This window comes from Euprymna scolopes, chromosome 7, assembly GCF_053919585.1.
Source record: "Euprymna scolopes isolate OS-2025 chromosome 7, ASM5391958v1, whole genome shotgun sequence".
NCBI lineage: Eukaryota > Metazoa > Mollusca > Cephalopoda > Sepiida > Sepiolidae > Euprymna > Euprymna scolopes.
The window spans coordinates 132,609,164-132,634,607 of record NC_136488.1 but is presented as its reverse complement, the minus strand read 5'-3'; the positions used below and the strand labels follow the sequence as shown (position 1 = coordinate 132,634,607).

At 36.0% G+C, this 25,444-nt stretch overlaps 1 protein-coding gene across 1 annotated transcript in view; it reads left to right on the top strand.

Moving 5' to 3' along the window:
• The window catches only part of LOC145279947 (follistatin-related protein 3-like), a 221,894-nt gene that overhangs the window by 171,910 nt on the left and 24,540 nt on the right, over positions 1 to 25,444 (top strand). The window contains exon 4 of the mRNA XM_080131550.1: positions 22,460 to 22,668. Coding sequence (XP_079987676.1) covers positions 22,460 to 22,668 — 209 coding nt within the window. The remainder of the gene's footprint in view (positions 1 to 22,459; positions 22,669 to 25,444) is intronic.

Genomic DNA, 25,444 nt, shown 5'->3' with positions numbered 1-25,444 from the left:
AGGGTTAATGGGTGTACAGCAGTCAAAGGGACAACATCATAGTAATCGTTAGTAGTGTAAATTTGGTAAATTGGATTATTTAAGGGGAACGGCTCATCAAAAACTTGTTTACGTTGGACTTGAAGACGACCATATTGTAGTCAGTTGGAAAGCAGGTGAACGGAAGAGAATTCCACAGGTGTGCTGTTCTAACAAAGAAGCTTTGTTCATGGAATCTATGTTTAGGTTTAGGCACAGATAAAGAGTGGGGGGAATTAGTGATAGTGTTTTGAGTTAGACAAGTGTTTCTCGTAAATGCTTGGCGAGAGGGGAACCACAGATTGGAACTCAGACGAGCACTTGCCATGAAAATAACGATAAAACAGAGACAGGCTTTGCAACTTCTCTTCTGCGAGAAAGAGGTTGGAGGGAAGAGAAAAGAAAAGTCCAAGAATGAACTTAACTTTTACCGGCATTTTCTCGACTCTTACACTATAGGGCCCTACACAAATGTACTGATTATTTATCTACTTTATTTATGTTTTTTTAATTGTATTTTCCATGGATTTTTAGTTGGAACATGTTATTAGATAGGCAAATAGGATCTTTTTAAATTATCATGAGTATCAAAAGTTTGAATCATTTGCATAATTCAGGCTATTTTTCTTATCAATGTAACCTCTGACCTTCTTCAGGCGCATCTTGCCAAACTCAAGAATCTTTATGTCATGTTCAGGAATTTGTACCAAACTTCGAACAGAAGCCTTTACTTAATCCACAGGAGTACCTTCCTTTTATTCTGTCAGCCATGACAGGGTAGAAGTCTTAAGTAATTTGTAATTGTACTTTTGATATCACTCGCACTGAGGATTGAACCCTCAACCTCCAGAAGACCGTTACTTAAAACTAATTATTTGCACTTGTATCCATTGTGTCACAGGTACTTGACATAAAGATCCCCCAAGTTCGATAATATGCACCTGAAGAAGGTCGGGGGTACATCATTCAAAACATTGTGAGAATATCATCCAAGATGATAAGAGTAGTCAGAATTAATCCAAACTATCAATCCTTATCTCAAAAATTCTGGAACATTCTTCAAAGTTGTAGAAAAATTAACACAAAAAGCTGGTTTGTTCTCCAAGGAGATAAAATGACTTCAAATTAGTGTTGGGACGATTAATTGGAATCGGAAAAATTGGAACTTTTTCGAGCAATCGGAATCGAGAAAATTTGTGGCTATTTTGCGATGCCAAAAATGATATCTTTGAGCGTTTTTTTTTTAATTGATTTTGTTTAACATAAAATCTTCCACCGCTGGTAGTAATGATAAAATAATAACTATTTATTGATTTTAAACTAATAGTAAAATGAAAAGCGATAGATCATCCCTTACAAGTGAATTTGTGACATTTGAGAAAATATCTGCATATTTTACGTGTGTTTTTATGATAATCGGGGAAAAATAACAACTCTATAGTTAAATATTTAGAGATTTATAAAAATCAGAATCAGTAATTATATCGGAATCAGGGAATTTAGTACAGAATCAGTCATTGTATCGGAATCGAGACAAATATTGGAATCGTCCCATCATTATTTCAAATATATATATATATATATATATATATATATATATATATATATATATATATATATATATTTACAAATATCTCATTGTTTTGTTCAAAATCCACCAACAATTAAAATTAATGGTTGTTTACAGGAACTGATGAGCCTAGCGAAACTTTGGTTTGAGAGTATGACTAGAAACCCCCCCCCCCATTTCGCTTTTTCGCAAATATGTGAAAGAATTAATTTCTCTCCAAAATCCCACGAAAGTTGTAATTAATGTTTGTTTTCATTTATCCAAAACTGTGATTTGCAGAGATGAGTGGTAGTAGGAGGATGGGACATCCTAATTGATGGAGGGGTTTGGGAGGGTTTCTTTTTGTTTGTTCCGATTCGGGATGATTGGGGGGAGGGGGGCGAGAAAAATGTTAGATGTTAAACACAAACAAAATAATGATTTCAAAGCATAAATTCACAAAAGAGATGTTTAGAATGAAAGTTGATGCCAATATGAAAACAATGTTTGTTTAGGGGTTACAGTGCCAGTAAAACAGTTACATTTGCGAGCGATTTTTATTTATTTATTTATTTATTTTTTTTTCAAATGGCGACTAGAAATAATAAAACGCTTATCTTTTGGTGATTTTGCTTTTTATACCAACAATTTTCCAAAGCCTATTGCTGAGTGAAAACTTTTTTTTTTTTTAATAAAACGAGCAAAGTCAAATTATTTAAACAAAACTTTAATAAAAACAATATACCCTTTTCTTTAATAAAGGCAGTTTAAAAGAAACATCTGAAGAAATTTCGAATGTTTATATCTTCAAATCTAAACATCTGAATATTTAGAATTACACTTATTTAAAAAAAAAAAAAAAAAGGAAATCAAATATAGAAAAATCTTTATAATGTATATACTCGTCATGGAACGAAGATGTCATATTCCAAAAATCACATGGGTTTGGCTAGTAACTTTTCTATTTGGTTAGTAAACGAAAATGTTTAGTTGTCAAATGTCAACTAAAGATAGATTTGTCTGTAGAGCCCTGGTTAATGTTTTTAGAATACTTGTAAAACAAGGAGGATTCTTTAGCTGAGATATAGAGATCTGAGTTCATAATTTAAAGCCCGTGAATTGTCCATGGCTCTGAAAATTATAATTAAAACTTCCCTAATCAGTTATACACATTATATTTCATTAAAAGTTATTAATAAGAGTCAGTGTTCATTTGTTTTCATAATAAAAAGAAAGCTCAGTGAGAAAAGTTAGGAATATTTCAGTAAGTTTAGGCGTTGGTCTTAGTGTGAAAGAGTTAATGAGTTGTGCGTCTGTGTGTTCGTTAATGTTTGCTTGCATATGTTTATGACTGTGTATGCATGAGTTGAGATAATAATAGCCCCAAGGTCCAACAGATGGGTAGAGGAGGGATGTAGATTGTGGATTTCCGCTCAGTTGTATAATGAAAAAGAATTTGGCCTTATATGAGGTCACGGTGACTACAAGAGGGCCGTTTCAAATAAATTCAGAAAATCTTTGATTGGTCCAAAATTTTTATTATTTGTTTTTATTAATTCAGGTGGATGCTTGTATGAATTCGATTGCTTAGAAATGAGTTTAAGCATTTTTTTCATTTTGAACACCAAAGAGTAAATTTTGATCACAATAGTGGCATCCAATCAGATTCAAATATCTCCTTCTTTCATAAATTTGTCTTAGTACTAGGACTTATACTTGAATCTTCAGGACATACAATAAAGGAGTTGACATCACACCTCTACACCCACTGATTCAAGTAGTAGTGATCGCAAGGGAAGACAACTCGTGATTTACTTGTTTGTTTGCTTAAGCCTTCATTTGTGGCTGAACTTAATTGTGATTTTTTTTTTTTTTACTTTGGAAAGGAAATGTGGTTTCAGACAGAACAGCCACCCCCACCCCATCCCACTCACTCCATCTCTCACATACAGCGACCCTTCTTTTTAGTGATTGACCAAATAGAAAAAGGTCAGGGGTTCAGGGGTACAAAGTAATTAACAAGTTCTCAGTTAGACAGACAAGATGACATTCTAAAACAGACTGAGACTTTGAAGTCTCTAAACAATAAATTGGTTTTATTTTATTTTATTTTATTTTTTTTTAGATAAATTCCACGAGTGTTTCTCATATTTTTTGCAGCCATAACAATTCTGCAAACGATTTTATTTAATTTTTTATCTTAAATACTAGCAAAATACCCAACCTACGGACAAATGGTGTCAGTATGACACCTTTCCTGGTCCTTGTATACTGCCCTCCTTTGCCTCTTCCACTCAAAGCGTAATACCTGTTTCGTCTCAGCATACCATCTTCCCAGGCATTACCCCCTCATTTTTAAGTAAGAACATTGAATTTATTGCCTGCTAACAGAGACAGTGGAGACACCCTTATTCTGAAGGGGGTGTCAATGATGCTATGTATAGAGAGTTTTGTTCCGATCCAACGTTCGTCATTTTAGGGTGTTACAATATTTGTTGTATAATGGGGTAGTTATTTAAATGCTCCCCACCTCAGCATTATGTGGCACAAGGCCGGAAAGTGGGAACCCCGCAGGCTCCCCTAAAGGAGGGGCACTCCTGCAATTTTAAAAATTGCCTGAGTAACCCCGTCGGCATTCCCCGGTCTGGGCGCCTCAGGCAGCAAGCAATAAACTTGCCCCACCGGAAAGCCCGGTGGCAAGGCCTGGGAGGGTGGACCTCCTAGGTATTACCCAGGCGGTGTACCTCAGTCCAACAGGTGCTGGGCCAGTTCCCGGCCCCTCACCTGTTGGGCTGAGTGTCAAGTGACGAATCCTTGACTTGTACTACCCTGTCTCCCTGCAGCCGAAGCCGCTAGGAGACACATCCCATCAGATAAGAAGTATAATGGGGTATGATTCCACACAGTCGGGAGATTCTATTTATAAACGATGCTGCTAGGAATTGACGAATCGAATTAATTCATGTTTTGCTACCAACCAATCAGAAACCAGAATTGCTCCATAAATATTAAACCTTTCTGAAGCAATTTCACGTATGTTTTTTTTTCGTCTCGACAAGGAAGAATCTTTTGCTCTGTGGATTCCAACTCGAGAACTGTCTACTGCGAACCAGTTAACTGCCAGGACTTGTGTAGAACAACAAACCATTGGCAACTGTTATGTCTACTGCAAACCAGTCACCTCGTAGGACTTGTGTAGAACAATGAACCATCAGAAACTATTTTGAAACTAAACATGGCTTACGCTTCTAGAGAGGGGAAGCTGGATTTTTTCTCCATGTTAAAACCAACTTCATGTCTGGCTTTTCCCACGTAGAGTGGCCGGTAAACGGGACAGGTTACATCTTCATGTTTTTATTTTTTATATCAGAAATAAAATAATCAATGACAATAAGATAATTTAATTTTTTTATATTTATTCATTTATTTTTATTTTTTTTTTTTTTACATGGTGGTCACCACTTATAAAGGCCCGGAAGCCACTCAGGGATAAGGGTTATTGCATGTACAGTAATCAATGGGATAATATCGTAGTAATCGTTAGTAATTGAGATTTGACTAAAGTGTTTTACTTAAGGGGGCGGTTTATCAGGAATTTGTTTATGTTGGACTTGAAGACTTCCAAGTGGTAGTCAGGTGGGAAACAGGCAAACGGAAGAGAGTTCCACAGGCGTGCACTTCTAAGAAAGAAGCTTTGTTCATGGAATCTACGTTTTTATTTAGGCACAGATAAAGAGTGGGGAAAATTATTGATAGTGGTTTCAGCTTGACGAGTGTTTTTCGTGAAAGATTCGGGAGGGGGGACCAGAGATTGGAATTCAGACGAGCACCTGCCATGAAAATAATGATAAAACAAAGACAGGCTTGCAACGTCTCTTCTGTGGGGAGAGGTTGCAGGGAAGAGAAAAGGGCATCCCCCACGCTTTTTTTTTTTTTTTTTAAATAATTTTTAATCAATAAATTATTTGAAAATTAAGAAACCAATTAATGTATAACTAGCAAGGGTGGGGCATATGCTTAAATATGATATTTTAATTTGTCCAGATTTCATATATATTATTATAGAGTCTTGATTTAAAAAGTAAAAAAAAAAAAAAAAAAAGTATTTGGGTGCCATCAACTAGAATTAAAACCAAAACTGTAGCATTCAAAGCTGGTGACGTTACCACTGTACCAACGTGACACGCATACGAACTGATTAAAAATAAACTAAGATGAATGTACAAAATGTATAACGATTTTTTCAATTTTGACCCCTTAAAAACTATTCTAATCAGCTAAAGACCCATAAAAGAATGGTCCGTGAAAAATCCTATCATTTGAGGCCCCTACTGCCGCTCTCCAACTTTTAGTTTCGGAGGAGATAGAGTTTGAAAATATGGAGACAGGCAGACATATAGCCTTTTATTTAATAGATTAACACATTTATACAATGAAAAGTTGAAATATAAAAGAACTGAGATTTATTTTTACTCTTATTCATCCCAAACGAGATCTGATGCTACCAGATCAGGCTGTCTAAAGATATTGGCTTCCTGAGACGAAATGCACCTAACATTGATGTTTTTTGTTTTTCTACTTCTTTAGTAAAAACATAAATATAAAATATCATATGGCAGTCTTATACAGGCCGAAGGTTCAATCCTCAGTATGGGCAATACTAAGAATAGAATCATGAATAACAAATTTTAATTGTTTATGGCTGAGATAATGAGAACAAGCTACCCCTGTATATTAAACTAGCAGGGAGACCTGATGTTGCCCGGGATTGAAAGAGGATCAACAAATGTTTCATCCACCCATATTTTATTGTCATTGAAATCAATGAAATCGACCATTTTTCAGACAAATCAATTAACTGCCTGTTCTAGTTGTGGACCCACTGGGGTTCACCGGGAGGAAGCTTCACATGCCCCCCACAGTGACTGAGTTCACAATACATTGTAGTTTACATTGCACTGTAGAGAATTTACTGTTGATTTTATAAAATTATTTTTTTATATATAACTAGTGGGGGGGGCGTTGCCCGGGTGTTTGTAGGTGTGTGTTGATCAAAAAAAAAAAAAAAGTGGTGGTAGGCAGGCAGGCAGGCTTGAACCCGCACAGCAAAGGAGGAAAAGAATGTGAAAAAAAAAAAAAAGAGTTGGTAATTAACTTTTGCCCGGGTGGAGGATATTGGCACAAACGAAATAAAAAATTTTTTTTAAATAGATAGAGATCAAACTCGAAAATGTAGGGTAATTAGTCGTCCTCGCTGACCGTTACACCAAAGAGGACAGTGAGTTCATTGAATTGCTTTTTTTTTTGCTTTTTTTTTTTTTTACATAGGCATCACCACTTATCCAGGTCAAGAGGCCACTCGAGGATAAGGGTCAAAGAGTGCACAGTAGAAATTGGACACTCTTTAACCCTTACTGCTAATTAAGTTAAGAATGATAGGAGTCGGTGCAGAAATGAAAGTGGCTTTTAAACCTGGCCAACAGCCAGTTAAGCTTTCCGCTTTCTGTTGTGGTTGTCAGGTGGGAAACAGGCAAACGGAAGAGAGTTCCACAGGCGTGCACTTCTAAGAAAGAAGCTTTGTTCATGGAATCTACGTTTTTATTTAGGCACAGATAAAGAGTGGGGAAAATTATTGATAGTGGTTTCAGCTTGACGAGTGTTTTTCGTGAAAGATTCGCGAGGGGGGGGGGCAGAGATTGGAATTCAGATGAGCACCTGCCATGAAAATAATGATAAAACAAAGACAGGCTTGCAACGTCTCTTCTGTGGGGAGAGGTTGCAGGGAAGAGAAAAGGGCATCCCCCACGCTTTTTTTTTTTTTTTAAATAATTTTTAATCAATAAATTATTTGAAAATTAAGAAACCAATTAATGTATAACTAGCAAGGGTGGGGCATATGCTTAAATATGATATTTTAATTTGTCCAGATTTCATATATATTATTATAGAGTCTTGATTTAAAAAGTAAAAAAAAAAAAAAAAAAAAAGTATTTGGGTGCCATCAACTAGAATTAAAACCAAAACTGTAGCATTCAAAGCTGGTGACGTTACCACTGTACCAACGTGACACGCATACAAACTGATTAAAAATAAACTAAGATGAATGTATAACGATTTTTTCAATTTTGACCCCTTAAAAACCATTCTAATCAGCTAAAGACCCATAAAAGAATGGTCCGTGAAAAATCCTATCATTTGAGGCCCCTACTGCCGCTCTGCAACTTTTAGTTTCGGAGGAGATAGAGTTTGAAAATATGGAGACAGGCAGACATATAGCCTTTTATTTAATAGATTAACACATTTATACAATGGAAAGTTGAAATATAAAAGAACCGAGATTTATTTTTACTCTTATTCATCCCAAACGAGATCTGATGCTACCAGATCAGGCTGTCTAAAGATATTGGCTTCCTGAGACGAAATGCACCTAACATTGATGTTTTTTGTTTTTCTACTTCTTTAGTAGAAACATAAATATAAAATACCATATGGCAGTCTTATACAGGCCGAAGGTTCAATCCTCAGTATGGGCAATACTAAGAATAGAATCATGAATGACAAATTTTAATTGTTTATGGCTGAGATAATGAGAACAAGCTACCCCTGTATATTAAACTAGCAGGGAGACCTGATGTTGCCCGGGATTGAAAGAGGATCAACAAATGTTTCATCCACCCATATTTTATTGTCATTGAAATCAATGAAATCGACCATTTTTCAGACAAATCAATTAATTGCCTGTTCTAGTTGTGGACCCACTGGGGTTCACCGGGAGGAAGCTTCACATGCCCCCCACAGTGACTGAGTTCACAATACATTGTAGTTTACATTGCACTGTAGAGAATTTACTGTTGATTTTATAAAATTATTTTTTTATATATAACTAGTGGGGGGGGGCGTTGCCCGGGTGTTTGTAGGTGTGTGTTGATCAAAAAAAAAAAAAAAGTGGTGGTAGGCAGGCAGGCAGGCTTGAACCCGCACAGCAAAGGAGGAAAAGAATGTGAAAAAAAAAAAAAGAGTTGGTAATTAACTTTTGCCCGGGTGGAGGATATTGGCACAAACGAAATAAAAATTTTTTTTTAAATAGATAGAGATCAAACTCGAAAATGTAGGGTAATTAGTCGTCCTCGCTGACCGTTACACCAAAGAGGACAGTGAGTTCATTGAATTGCTTTTTATTTTGCTTTTTTTTTTTTTTTACATAGGCATCACCACTTATCCAGGTCAAGAGGCCACTCGAGGATAAGGGTCAAAGAGTGCACAGTAGAAATTGGACACTCTTTAACCCTTACTGCTAATTAAGTTAAGAATGATAGGAGTCGGTGCAGAAATGAAAGTGGCTTTTAAACCTGGCCAACAGCCAGTTAAGCTTTCCGCTTTCTGTTGTGGTATTTATGTGCTTCCGCACGAGGTCATTTATAATGTGGGGGAAAACCAGTTGCCCTTCAAAAAGTGGGAACTCTGACAGTGTCCAAATGAATAGCAATTGTCTGATGTGAAGGGTTTCCTCCACATTGATCAAAGCGAATTGCCTTCAAGACGTTCTGGCTAGGAAGGCCAGGAGGCATGTGTGTTTGCTTCGATCAGTTTCACTTTTATACGAGAAAGACTAACAAACACTGGAAACCAGGGATTTTTTTAAAAACTCGATCAAAATAAAAGATAGAGATGACGCCCATTCGCAAATCGGAGATATTACAATCTAGGAAGTATAAGGAAAGTTCTCCATAAATGTAACGGATGTGAGAAGGCCAAGGAAAAAAGCCTTTCGTGGACATACACGAACGCTTGCACCCATTTTTCCTTTTATATAATAGAATAGCCTGGGTTCCTGGCTTTGCCCGGGTGTGTGGAAATCTGTTGATAAGAAATATTTAAAAAAAAAAACTAAATACAATTATGAGCATGTTTCTGTTTACTTTCTATAAAAACTTATGAAATTATTTTTTAATTCAATCGTGTTGTTAAGTTGGTGAATAAACGGATCAGTAATTACATTCCTTGTATACAGCGTTTTCACATTGACACACCGGTTCTCGTTAGATCATCAAAGTTAAGTAATGTTGAGCCTGATTATTGCTAAAATGGGTGACCATCTGGAAATTTTTATGTCCTGTATGTGCCCTCCGCTTATATCGGCATTGTTTCCAGTCATCCTGGACCTCTCCTTACCACTGGACTGAAGTAGTGCCGATTCAGGAGAGGTGTGGTAGGGGGTTGCACAACCCTTGCCTCACAATTACACACGCAGTTACTTTTACAGGGAGTATCCATTGTCTTTCGAAACTGAGCGGAGGCTTCCAATTACATTCTGTAAGAATTTTCGTCTCACCTGTTTTAACTCCAAGACAATGACAAAAAATTAACAATTACAACAAAGCATACCTCTAAAATTCAACACAAATTTTATTTGTTTTTCGTTGCAAAAAAGGAAATGCCTATTATATACAACACTAAAATGGGTGGCCATTTGGGAAATGCAGGTGCTGTATGTGCTCTCCGCTTATCTCGACATTGTTTCCAGTCATCCTAGACTTAACCTTGCCACTGAACTTGAGCAGTACCGATTCAGGAGAGCATCTTTCTGTTTACTTTCTGTAAAAATCTATGAAGTTATTTTTTAATTCAGTTCTCAAATTTGATACAATCCCCAACCACACCTCTCTTGAATCGACATTGTTTAGGTCCAGTGGCAAGGAGAAGACCAAGACGACTGGAAACAATGCCGAGATAAGCGGAGAGCACATACAGCACCTGGAAGTCCCAAATTGGCACTCATTTAGTACTGACCAGGTTCAATGTTGCTTAATGTTGCAGGAACCGGCGTGTCAACGTAATTATGCTATACATAATCATGTTATAGTCATCTGGAAAACAACCCCAAGGTATTATGTTCTACAGACGGACAGTTCTAGGAAATAATAACTTCTTAGGTAAAAATCTAGAGTCTGTTTCTGTGTTAGTATTTGACGTCTAGATTCCCGATTTCAACCAGATGCCCCTGAAGCAAGTCAAAAGCTACACCGGCAGAAACGTTATGAAAATAACATCCAAGATGAGAACAGTAGTCCAAATAATACAAATCAAACAAATTATCAGTCCTCATCTAAAAAAGTATATTCTTCAATATATTGAAAATCGACTGACAAGAAAGATTACAAAAAAATCGCTCACGCTATTTCTTTTTCTAATAAGAGTAATATATTTTTAAGATCAAATTGCTTAATCAAGTAAAAAAAATAAATAGCTTGAATGTAAAGCATTTTAAAAGTAAATGATAGATTCCAAAACAATGGTAAAAAAAAAAGTTTTCATTAATATTTTGGTGTCTATTTTTAAATTTTCAAGATGGGAACAACAGTCGTTATAATTTAAATGAAACAAATTATCAATCCTCATCCAAAAATTCCAAAACAAAAATTATATTCTTCAATATATGAAAATCTGTTAACAAGAAATATTTTTAAAAATCTAAATACAATTATGAACATGTTTCTGTTTACTTTCTGTAAAAATATATGAAGTTATTTGTTAATTCAATCCTGTTGTTAAGTTGGTGAATAAACGAATCAGTAATTACATTCCTTGTATACAGCATATTCATATTGACACACCGGTTCCCGTTAGATCATCAAAGTTAAGCAATGTTGAGCCTTGTCAGTGCTAAAATGGGTGACCACTTAGGAATTCTATGTGCTGTATGTGCTCTCTGCTTATATCGGCATTGTTTCTAGTCATCCTGGACCTCTCCTTACCACTGGACTGAAGTAGTGCTGATTTAGAAGAGGTGTGGTTGGGATTGTGCAACTCTTGCCTCATAATTAAATGTGCAGCTAGTCTTACAGGGAGTGACCATTGTCTTTCGAGACTGAGTGGAGGCTTCCAATTACATTCTGTAAGAATTTTCTTCTCACCTGTTTTAACTCCAAGACAATGACAAAAAATTAACAATTACAACAAAGCATACCTCTAAAGTTTGACACAAATTTTATTCGTTTTTCGTTGCAAAAAAGGAAATGCCTATTTTGCCTCTGAGTAGAACTGGTAACACCTCAAAAGGTAATAGTCCTTTTATCTTCAGCAGGAACTGGAATTTGGGTTCAGCATTGTTCGAAGATTGGATTAATTACATCCGTTTGAAGGGATTGGTATGATGCCTTTTGATGATGGATTCAATTCTCGACTAGAGTCAACATCAGAGAAGTTCATAAAAAATGTTCATTTGAAGGAATTGCCTTCAGGACAAGTCAATAGTTCTGACCTTAAAAAGTCTCTCAGAGTCATATATAATAATGACGTAATCGTAATCATTTAGACTTTAAAAATAAAGTTTCAAGGAGACAAAGAGTAGAGGCACCAAATGCCTCATATCCAAAGAGAGTTGAGTTCCATGTTTCATCTATGGCTGCCGTATCTGAAACTAAAAAAAAAAGGCATTCAAAAACCCACCAAGTCTATCACTTGGTGGTTAAAATCTCGACCAATCTGATTGGTCTAAACAAAGACAGTGGGTAGCCAATCAGCCAATGAGGGGCTTGCTTATAATTGTAGAATTTCTCACAATTCCTTGTATTATTTTTTATTGAAAACTGTACAGTCAAAGTGGAAGTGTTATCATTTCAAAATGACAAAAATGATTGAAAGCAATTCATTTGTTTCGTATGAATCAGATGATTCTATTGTTTGTATTGGTCCCCCCCCTTCGATGTCTTTCTAATCAGAATTCTTTCTAGAAAGAAATCAAGTACTTAAAGGAGAGACAGCATGAAGGTTGCCAACATCCTAAGTTAGTGTTTTTTTTTTTTTTCTTTTTTACTTGTGAGTCACCACTTATCAAGGCCCAAAGGCTACTGGAGGATAAGGGTTAATGAATGTAAGCTGGTAGTGTAATAATCTTTAATAGTGTAAATTGGATAGAATTTAATTATTTATGGGGACGGCTCAACAAGAACTTGTTTACATTGGATTTGAAGGCTACCATGTTGTATTCAACCAGGAAGCAGGCCAGCAGAACAGTGGTCCACAGGCGGACAGTTCTGGGAAAGAAGTTTTGTTTATGGAATCTATGTTTAGATTTAGGCACAAATAGAGAGTGGAGAAAATTGTTGATAGTGGTTGTAGCTAGTCGAGTTTTTTTTTGTGAAAGTTTGGTAAAGTGTTTCTGTGGAACAAATTAGATTCGAACTTGATGCACCCAGGTTGTCATTTTATGTTGTTAATTGCTTGGCCACTGTCACCTCCCCTTTTTTTTAATTTTATTTTTTATTTTTACTCTTATTCATCCCAAACGAGATCTGGTCCTACCAGATCAGGCTGTCTGAGGATATTGGCTTCCTGAAACGAAATGCTCCTAACATTGATACTTTTTGTTTTTCTACTTCCTTTCGCAAAACTTAATTATGTTCTGCAAAACCAAAAACAAAAACAACAACCCACCTTTTTTCCCCCTTTTTCTTTCTATCTCCCCCACCTCCTGACTGGTTTCCTAACTTAAAATGTACCAAACATTAATACTGTAACCCATTTCCCTCCCCTATTGCAAAACTCATTCATGTTCTGCAGGGTAGGGAACAAAAACGATAAAATCTATTATAAACAACTAAACCAAACTACAAACTAGCAATTGAAGATACAGAAAGCTTGAAGATAAAAACCTTCTACAAAATAACTGGATGCAACATTGAATACTATTTCCAAAATAACTTGATTTAGCATTAAATAACCCAAAAACGGTTGATATGCCGTAAAACAAAACAACCAAACCAAACCAAACAAGGTATAATACGATTTAGACATAAGGGCTACTACTTGGGACCATGTCTGCAGAGTCACTATGAAGGGAGTTGAGAAGTTAGGTGTTTGTTCTCATTACATTTAAATTTCAACATGTTAGTACAGTGAGGGAAGTAGGAAACAAGGAGGGCATTATAAAGTCTAGCAGCTCAAGGGAAGGAACTATTAAGTAAAAGTTTTTTCCGGCATCTAGGGATCTCTTTAGTGAAGGGTGGAATTTTGCTGCCTGTGAGTTTAGTCAGAGGTCAAGCAGACACAAGTGCTATGAGTTCGTCAGAAAACATTCCATTAATAGTACTTGTAAAATAGGCACAGGTATGCAATATTGCGGTGGTGGGGTAGGGGTTGGAGCTTGGTTGATAGTGTGCAACCGATTATATTGGAGACTGCATTTCGGACCTTTTCTAAGAGGGAGAGATTAGTGATAGATGCATCAGCACAGATGTGGTAACAATACTCCAGGCATGGGTTTGTAGAGATACAAGATTCTGTCAGGTATTTGTAGTTTCCTAGCATGGTAGAAGGAGCCCACCTTGAAAATAATTGAATATTCTGTTAAATTTATTTGTTAGTCGATTATTAACAGAGTACGTATAAGCGCATGGAAAAATATCAGCAGGAGTTGTAATTTAGCCGACTAGTGAGGATATTAGCAGCAGTAGTCAAAAAAAAGCACATATGTGAATTAAAAAGTGTGCGTGAGCTGGCACAACAAGAAAAAGAAAAACAGGACACCACATGGTAGGGAGAAGAAAAAATGCGGTTGAAAAAGATGGACAAAAAAATTGGCTGTCTACAGCCAGCGTGTAGTGGAGCAGAAAGAAAAACGCAAACCAGGTGAGATGGACATGTGGCCCTACAAGAGACTTTTAAGCTGGTGTCAAGACAGGGAGAAAGAAAAACAGTAATAAATGACTTTTGTTTAAAAAAAGAAGCAAAAGCCGAGTTGGATTTATTTATTTTTGTTTGCTTCTTCCTTTTAGACAGTGCTGGATGGCTTGGGATTCCGAGAGAGGTTTCAACTGTAACAAACACGGTTCAAGCATAACGATCACGTTACAAAACCCAAATTTTATTTTCACTAGATCTATAAACTTTTACTGTGGTCACATAGATATTTGCCAAGCACAAACAATAGTGCCAAGTTTATTTTGGTAACACGGTGAGCCACTGAATGATTGCAGTTCAAAGTTTGTTGAAAATTAGAAAATTTGCCATCTTGTGGATTGTTGATCCTGTTGGGATTTTCTCAACTATATATGGTGACAAAATAATGTGACGTTGACAAAAAGAAAGGAATACAAACACAAATGAAAATTGTTATAAAACTTGTTTCAAAAGGAAAGAGAGGGAAGAAAGAATGTTTCCTTGCAAAAACAGTCGCATTTTGTGAAACTTATCTGAAGGATTTGTCCTGTTAACAATGTTTGTTTTCTGGAGTTTTGGTCGGGTTGAGGAAAAAAAAAAGAATACCTTGAGTTTTTGGTGTTGCAGTTGCTGTTGAAAATTCACTCACGTCTGGTGTTACTGTTGAATGACAGAGAGAGCAGACAGACACGTGCCGTCCTCGAGGCCCCGATAAGCAAAAGAGGTGGAGAATTTGAAAAAGCCGCTCTTGTGGTGTTGATGAGGATCTAAAAGGGAAGCCTGTGATTGGTTGTTTTTTATCCAATAACAGGGAACCCTGTTAGTAACTCCAATATTCCAGAAGCCAATTTGAACATTGTATAACTATAAGTGCAGGCTTCAGACAAGTAAAAAATCTATAAAAAAAATGTTAAAGCCATCCGTCTGTAAATGAAAACTAGTGATAATCTGAAACAATAAGTACTATGAGGGGCATCCCAAAAGTAATGTCTCCTATTTTTTATTCCGCCCGAATGGATCAGAGGGAATTGCGAATTGCATTGTTATGATGAGTCAACTCATGCGTTCATGATCTGAAAGTTTCATTTCTCTGTTGCAGATATTAACAATGTGAGACTCCAAGCTATTGGAGCCCATCTAATAAAAAAAAAAATAATACAAAAATAAGAAGATAACTACAAATTTAGGTGCTATCAGATGACAGAATAAAAAGACGTTTTTATTTCTTGGCAGTGACATTATGTGTTAATGTGACATTATTTCGTGCATGTAAGGTTGTTGTCAGTTGGGTAGAGGACGAAAAGGAAAAAAATATGACGGCTGTTTGGGGAAGAAGCGAGCGAGTGGGGGGGGGAGAAAAAGCCAACGTTTCATTACGGGAGAAATGCAAACACAACTTCGACGTCATTTGTTCTCAAATCACAAGAAATTACGTGACTAAACTAGGAAATAATTTTGGGAAAAGAAAGAAAAAAAGCTATAGACAATCTTTCAACAACCTTTGTCATGGACGTGTGTCAGAAGCAGAAATCTCCTGACAAAAGTGCATTGAGTATGGTGATGACTATGTAGAAAAATACATTCTCGAGCACAGAAGGGTCACTAGTTTTAATGGTACCACTCTCGTCTTCGAAACTCTTCAACTTTTTGAGTTAAAAAAAAATAGGAGGCTTTGCTTTTGGAACGTGTAGATCAAGACAGCCTAAATATTGGGCAAAAGTTCATTCTCAAAACACCAACACCATCAAACACCTGTTTTAAAAAAAATCCAACATATCTTATCATGTTGGGGTTATCACAAAAGTGCGTGGAGTTAGATTTCTCTTTGGTCAGTTTAAAGAAATTGGAATGCTATTTCATCCTTCACTGCCTACTCCTAATTTATTGCCTTCTTTTTATTCAATTTCTTTATTTTTGTTCTTTTATTTGGTTACCTCTGTTTTATTGTATACTAGCCTGGGTACCCGGCATTGCCCTGGTGTTTGTAGGTGTCTGTTGAGCAAAAGAAAAAAAAAATGGTAGTAGGCAGGCAGGCTTGAACCCGTACAGTGAAGGAGTTAAGGAACATGAAAAAAAAAAGTGACGTCTTTGCTGTTGCGTCCATCGCAAAACCGGAAGTGACAAACATCAAAATTAAGGCTAGTCAATCAAAAAGAGTGGATGAAAATGTCTGAAAAAAAACCCGTCTCCCTCCTTGTTTAAAACTGCCCCATTGAGGGTGAAAGAAGAAATGTTTTTGGTCAATTTTTCGATATTTGTTGTCCGAAAGTTCGATGTTTAAAATGGTACCAGTTTTGTCATGTTCTGACACGCCTGTCAAAAGTTTTAGGCAGACATACATACATATATACAGATATACATACATTTAAACAGACAGGTGAAAGATTTATATTATAGACTAGCGGGGGTGCCCAGTATTGCCCAGGTGTTTTGTAGGTGTGTGTGTTTGGGGGTTAGATGAAAACAAAAATAATAAGCAAAGTAATAACCCTGTTTAAATATTAAAAAAAACGAACAAAAACACAGCAAAAAAAAGTTTTGGGAGGAAGGTAGGCTTAAACCCGAAGCCTTGAGGTTAATAGTTTGATGACATAGCATGGCGCCATGAAGGCAAGGACTTTAGAACAGTAAAAAAAATAAGCATTTAAAAACGTAGGTGGCTGAATGTCAACGTATGGTTTTCTGGGTCAAATATCACGCCATAGCAGTAGTAGAGAAAACGAATTGACAGCATGAATTTTGTAAGATAAAAGTCGCTGAAATAAAAGATATTTACAGCGTCGTTTTGTAAATTTTTTTTTTTTTTTTTTACATAGTCATCACCACATTATCAAGGCCAAGAGGCCACTCAAGGATAAGGGTTAAAGAGTGTACATTAGAAATTGGACAATATAGTAATCATTAGTAATGAAAATTTGGTAAATTTGATAACTTATATGGAACGGCTCATCAAGAACTTATTTACTTTAGACTTGAAGACAACCATATTGTAGTCAGCCGGAAAGCAGGAAAACGGAAGACAATCCCACAGGCGTGCAGTTCTAAGAAAGAAGCTTTGTTCATGGTATCTACGATTAGGTTTAGGCACAGATAAAGAGTGGGGGGAATAATTGATAGTGTTTACAGCTAGACGAGTGTTTCTTGTGAAAGTTTGGCGAGGGGGGACCATAGATTGAAGCTCATTCGAACACTTTCCATGAAAATAACGATACATCAGAGACAAACTCGCAACATCTCTTCTGTGAGATAGAGGTTGCAAGGAAGAGAAAAGGACATCAAAATCGTAAATATTATAATCTAAGGAGTATATAAAAAGTTCTAAGACATAGTAATCTCCCCCCCCCCCCCGAATTCCCACGAAAAAAGCCTTTGCCGGACATACAGAAAAAATGCACACACACACAAACATACTAACACACATTTTGCCTTTTATATATATAGATTTCTTTAATTTCCAATTATTTAACCTGTTATTTTTACTTATCCACTATAATTGCTACATATATCCATTTACATATCATAGGATAACGTTAGCTTTCTGGTGTTACTTGTTATATCATGAATTCGATATAAGCAAAATAATAATAATGAGGTGGAATAATTATATGAACAACGGGTTTGGTAACATAATAAGGTTTATTGTACAACTAGTACCAACAAAAATAGTCTAATGAAGGTTATATATATATATATATATATATATATATATATATATATATGTACACTTACAAACTTACAATTGGCTTACTAAACTTACATTTTATATATATATATGACACTGTTCAAGCTTCCATGAAGAGTTTTTTCCCGTCCGGGCCAATTTAGGTCATTTTTGAAAATAGGATTATATGGCTTGTTGTACCATTTGTCTGGGTCAAAATTTAACGGGAAATTAAAAAAAAAACTGTCTAAAATACAAAATATGGCATAGTTTTAGGAGATATGATAGCTTTTTCAAAGTGTGGTGTAATATCCGCGAATTGGAGACTGGTTTTCCGAACACAATAATAACTTCGCCTTTTTAACTTATATCTCACTAGAAGCCCAAAATTGAACTTTAAAATATTTTGCTTCTTCATTTCAAAAAGACAAGAATTATTGACCAATTTTCAATGCTTATGAAAGATTTTGGGAATATAAGGGCTTCAGACGCTTCTAGTAAGATAGACAAATTATTGGAATATTTTCTAATACCAGAAATAATTTATGAGTGGCATTTTGCTAATCTAAAATGAAAAGGTTAAAATTCAAGTAATAAGCGGTTATATTCATGATTAATTTGAATACGTTAGCTCTCTCCTGAACCTATAAACACTAACTATAACAAATATGATGAAGAATATGACTTAGTAGCACTAAGGGAATTTCCCAGGGCGTTCATTCCTCTATTTCGTACTTTGGTGATTCCCCTTCGACACTATAAGGGAAAATACCAGAGGAATTTATCAAAATCCCCCAAAATTATATGAATTTAAGACTGAAAGAATGGAAGTATCACAAACATCATTTTACACATAATATATGTTTTTTTTTTTTGTTTGTTTGTTTTTTGTTGTATTTTCCTGGCCATGGCAACCTATGAAAAATGCACTTTTTGGAGAAATTTTAAAATTTGACCTGGGGGATAAAATAATGTGTGTCTAAATTTGGATAAAAAAAAAAAATTGTATCATGCATATTTTCAACAACATCATTAAAAAAAACTTTTCCATGAAACAGATTTTTTTATTTGGACCTTTTTAGAGTCTGTGACTTAGTTTATCAGAAAAAAATATTTTCAAGCCAAGTTTCTTTACAAAATGAGGTGTATCTTTACCTGTATGCATCAGATTTTGTTAAATATGGCGTTTTCAGATCAGTTAATGGGATACTGTATTGGAATGATTGAGTTTCCACATTTCATTATTGCATTGGCAACCCTGTTGGCCTCTAAAGTTAAAAATTCTCAATTTTTTGTAAAAATGAAAAAAAAAAAATTGTCACAGACATAAATCTGCTATTTAGCTAAAAAAAAAAAAAATAAAAACCTGTAAAAGCGTTTTGGGCATCGTTTTTTGCAGAAGTCTATGTACACATGGTACTTCCTTGCCTGGATTCCTCATTTTTTGTAATGGATAAGTAATATGTGAAATATGAACTTTCTTTTGGGTGCCTTGAAATTTTTTGTCACAATTCTTAAGCCATTTTTGGCTACTTTTTCCTGCAAATGCTGCTTTAGCTCCAAAATTATAGGCTAGAACTAGGTAAACATGATATGATTTTGAAAGCTTAACTTATTGCCTACAGATATGACCACATGCTGAGGCCTGAACTTGTGAGGGCTGGCTGAAAATAATTTTGGCTTCACATGGGAAAAAAACTCTTCAGGGAGGCTTGAATAGTGTCATATATATATATATATATATATATATATATATATATATATATATATATATATTAGTGACTTGGCAAGGCCACAGGGAAGAAAACCGAAACAGCAAAACCAAAGCAGCCTGCCAGGACACTATATATATCATGCGGTCTCTAGCAAACTATTAAGCCAATTTTGGGTCTAAACATTTGAAATTTTACATGAAGGGTATTTAGACATGCAGCAAGCTTTTTAATCAGTTTTTGTGCAAAAATTTGGCTGCCAAGAGGTCAAAGTTTACAGAGTTGACCTTTGCAGACTCTACCAAACTGCTCTGCCGATTTTAGGTCTAAATACTTGAAATTTTAAATGTAGGTTACTTGGACATGGGTCAAACATTTTAATTTAATTTGAGCCCAAAACAAATGTGAAGGGGTCAAAATTGGGGTCATGGTTTTAAAAAATTTGACGTCTGCAATCTCTACCAACTTTTCCTTATGGTAGTTAAGGAAGCCTATAATATAGTAAGGCATTACCGTACATCTTCACACTTTTTGATATATACATATGCACATAAAGTTATGAACAGTGTATAGGGCACGAGCAAGGCCAGGTTGAACTGCTAGTATATATATATAAGTGAAATTGTTTGTGTGTGTGTATGTGCACATTTCCCTACCAATCTACTCGAAATTTGACATAAGCGGTATTGAGATTTGGGAAAACTTTTTTAATTGGTTTTCGGATAGAAATTTGGCTGTCAAGGGGTCAAAGTTCAACGATTGGACCTTTGAAAACTCTACCAAACTCCTCCACCAATTTTAGGTCTAAACACTTGAAATTTTAGAAGTAGGTTACTTGGGCATAGATCAAACTTTATAATTTGATTTGAGTCCAAAACAATAAATGTTAAGAGGGTCAAAATTGGGGTCGAAGTTTTAAAAAAATTTGACCTCTGCAGTCTCTACTAAATTCATCAGACAATTTTTGGTTTAAACATTTAAAATTTTACATAAAGTGTATTCAGACAAGCTTTTTAATCGGGTTTTGGCCGAAAATTTGGCTGCCAAGAGGTCAAAGTTCAAAAGATTTGACCTTTGCAGTCTCTAGCAAACTATTCAGCCAGTTTTTGGTCTAAACATTTGAACTTTTACATGAAGGATATTCAGACATGCAGCAAGCTTTTTAATCAGTTTTTGGGCGAAAATTTATCTGCTAAGAGGTCAAAGTTACAGAGTTAACGTTTGCAGACTCAACCAAACTCCTTCGCCAATTTTGGGTCTAAACATTTGAAATTTTAGATGTAGGTTACCTGGACAAGAGTCAAATTTTTTAATATATATATATAACTACTTCATTTACTCACATAAAATTAATATACGAAAGTATAAATTTATGCATAAACTTTAAGTATTTACTTCAACAGTGCTCAATACGTAGGAAGAGCTATATTTATAACTTACTATATATATATATATATATATATATATATATATATATATATGCACATAAAGTTATGAACTGCTAGTCTATATAATAAAGTTAAGTTGATTTTTCACTTGCTGCTTAACGTTACTACAATACATTAAAAACTTCGGAAGAGTCTGCTGATTTGCTGTCTTCTACATGCTGTTGTTATTTACTTTGTGTTTTTTCAACAACTGCTGATAAAAAATAAACATACTTCTCACTATGTAAATGGCTGTATGTCTGTCTGTTAGTCTCCATATTTTCAAACTTTATCTTGTCTGAAACTAAAAGTCACAGAGCGGTGCTTGGGGCCTCAAATGATTGGATATTTTACGGACCGTTCTTTCATGGGTCTTTAACTGGTTAAAACTGTCTTTAAGGGGATCAAAAATAGATCAAACTGGAAAAAATCATTATACATTTTCTACATTCATCCTAATTTATTTAAAATTTTTAATTACTTCATGTGCGTGTCATGTTGGTACAGTGGTAACATCACCAGCTTTGAATGCTACAGTTATGGTTTCGATTCTAGCTGATGGCATTCATATATTTTTTCTTTACTTTTGGAATCATGAATCTATAATAATATATATGAAATCTGGACAAATAAAAATATCATATTTAAGCGCATTTTACGCACGGGTAAAGTTAACACCCTGCCCTGCTAGTTTAATATGCTTTTATTAGCTAACTTAAGATGATTAAAAAATAAATTTTAAAAAAGCATCCAGGTTAAATTCAAATGTTAACATTTTTTTTTTAAATTTGCCATCCATTTAGTTTGGAAAATTTGACTTGACATCTGCTGATGAACAATATTTGACAAGCTTTCTATATTTGTCTGTTTTAACGTATGAATGTATGTATGTATATTTGTATGGCTGCCAAAAACTTTCGACAGACACGTCGGGCCATGATAGAATTGACTCGAAATTGGCCTAAACTGTTAATTCTTTCACTGTCAACTGGTCAGTTTTTTTACAAGGAAGAGTCAGTTTTTTCGTTGACATTTTTGCAAGTCATTCAAACCTCACGTCAATAACATTGCATAAAACACATTATTTCAACTGCCCGTAACGTCACAATCACGGTGAGTGCATCGATAAGACTGTTTGCTTTCTTCACTTCCTTTTTCTCCTGCGCATTACGAGTTCAAGCCTACCTACTATTCCTAATTTTCTTTTCTTTTTTTTTTGCGCTCGCTATTCTGCTCTTTTTTTTTTGCTCAAACAACACCTTTACACATACCTCCACACAGCCGGGCAACACCAGGCACCCAGGCTAGCTTCTTATCAGTAGGTAAAGAACAGAAAAACATATTTGATATTCCCTCGTTTATTTTCCTGTTTCCAAAATTATATTTTCTATTTTTTATATTCCTAACATCAATCTGATTTTCTACATTGCAGTGCGCCGTTACTTCTCTTCTATGATGAATGCCACCAATCTTTCTCTTGAAAATATTCCTGCAAATGGATCTCATAACGATGAAAGGTCTTCAGATGTTTCCCAAAAGGAGGTGATTTTTCAGCAAGTCCAGGATCTTATTGATGAAGTAAATGCGAAATGGAAACCCGAAGCTCTCATGGCACAATACAGAAGTGATTTGGAAAAACATGTAAGTCGCAGCATTTATTCACGATTCTTTTTGTTCTTCATTTACATTCTTAGAATTCGGCAAGCTTTTGGCCTTCCATACTTTAAAATTATGAACATCATCGTGAGAAATTTGTACTTAAGTGTTTAATATCTCATGCACATGTCGGGTATCTTTAAGAGAATATAAAGTGGACCTTGGGTTTTTCGTTCGACAACCACTTAACTCTTGCTTTCTTTATGTTCCTTTTAGTACTCACATGAGTGATGTTTCTGACAAAAGTGTGTTGTCTTCCTTCGGCTATCCAGTGTGTCCCCTGGGTTGTGGATGGGGGCACCCCCTCTACTTATGTAAGATAGGTAGAGGGAAGCTTTGAATAACCAATAAGAAGCCGTGGACAATGAGTAACAACCATGGAAAATGCCTCAAAAAAAGATTCAAACTGGATGGCCGTCGCCCAGGATAAAAAGGGCCTGTTTACACACCAGGCAGGAAGAGGAAAGCAATGGTGTAAACCTTCTTGCCTCAGAAGTGACACCAGGACAGCCACCAGTCTATGACCAAGATGGACCAAGTGTCCTTTCTCTATGTCGCTTGACAAACCCCAAAAGAAACAGAAGATGGATTAAAACCCAATCATGGTCTGTCGAACAGAAGAAGGTCCTCCTGCACTGCTATCACATCTTCAAGGTTTGAAATATGGGGATGCAACACAGGAGAGATACTTACCGAGAGAGTAAGAGCCTCGAACCTAGCACTTGCCCAGAAGATTAAAACCCAGGAGAATAAGATCAACTCTCAAAGGACTTTTTACAGTTAGCTTATAAGGGACACCATCACTGTAGATTGTCCACCTGCCGAGGAAGACCTAGAAAATTACTGGAGGCCTCTATTTGAAACAGAAGGCAAATACAACCAAGAAGCCCAGGGGAGTGAAGGCATTATTAGGCTCAACGACACTAAGCCTAAGATCCCAGAGCCAATCATAACTCCTGGTACAGTAACAAGAAAACTGGCACAATTCTCCAACCACAAAGCATTTAGCATTGACAATGTCCAAAACTTCTGGCTGAAACAATTGACTGCACTCCATCGCTACTACAGTGATTGCTTCAGCAGAATGCTGAGAGGTGAAGAAGCAAAACCACCCTGGATGACAGAGGGGGACATCAGCCTCATACCTAAGACCAAGGAGATACAACACCCAAATAAATACGGGCCAATATGCTGTTGAACAACCACCTACAAGCTTTTCACTGGTCTGGTAGCCGACGATATATATGACCACTTATCTTCTAGGACCTACCTTGAAAAAGAACAGACAGGGTGCAGGAGAAGATGAAGATGGTATCAAAGACAAGTTATTGATCAACAAGACCATCTTAAAAGACTGTAGGAAGAGGCAAAGAAAGAAGGCAAACCTGAGCATGGCATGAATCGATTACAAGAAGGCATTTGACAGTGTGCCACACTCATGGTTACTTCAGTGCCTTGAGTTATACAAGATCCACCTGGTAATTAAACAAACACTGGCGGCTCACCTTCAGATATGGAAAACCACCATATCGTTAAGTCACAATGAAGGAAAGACCATTATCCCTGAAGTAAGGATCAAGAGGGGAATATTCCAAGGTGACAGCTTATCTACCTTACTCTTCTGTATGGCAATAGACCCACTCAGCAAGCTCCTGAATAACAATCCGAACGCCTACAATTTGAGTCAGGTACGCCATCAAGATCCAAATAAGAGAGTAAACCATCTGCTCTTCATGAATGATCTTAAACTGTATGCCAGCTCTGACACGGATCTGTACCAACTTCTGCAGGTAGTACATAACTTCTCCAATGAAGTTTGGCCTGGATAACTGTGCCAAGTGTACATTCATGGCTGTGAAGAAGACCCACACAGAAAATATGCAGCTAAATGAAGACATCGACATTGGGGATCTAGAAGAGCATGAGCTTTATAAGTACCTTGGCGTTAAAGGAAATGACAATATACAACATGCCAAGATGAGGGAAAAGATTGGCAAAGGGTATGTAAATCGTATGAGGAAGATATGCAAAATACAGCTTGCAAATAAAAATAAAATTACTGCCATCAACCAGCTTGCTATGGCAGTAATAACATACAGCTTTGGTATCATTGACTGGCCACAAAAATACATCAACCGGCTAGATGTAAAGACGCGGAAGTTACTAAAGCTTCATAAAATCTATATATATAAAAGGCAAAATGTGTGTGACCATTTCGTGTATGTCTCGCAAAGGCTTCTTTCGCACGTGCTCCCGGGGGGTTTACTATTGCTTAGAACTGTTTATATACCCCTTACATAATAATATCTACGATTTGGGAACGTGTGTAGCGTATAGATTTATTGGTGACGACTTTTACAAAATTATTGCTATTTTGGCTTCTCACGTGTTGATTTGGCTTTTTCGTATAAAAAGCGAAACTAATTCAAAGTTAACAGCCTTCTCGGCATCACGCCAGGAAACGTCCAGAAGCAATCAGCTTTGATCAATGTTGTATATCAGACAGTTGCTATTCAATCTGGACAATTTGGAGCTCGTTTCCCCCTCCCCAACATATGTTGGAGGAACAACAGTCAAATTTGGGTAAACAAACCCAAACGCTGTGTGACTTCTATTTGACCATCTTAATTAGGTCAAATGGAAGCAGCAGAGTTAACTTTTATTGCGGCCACCTGTTTTTAATAGTTAAATAAATAAATTCAAACGTGTCTCCATTGTATGTCACGTTTTTTTTTTTCCACACTTTAATTTCAAACTTTGC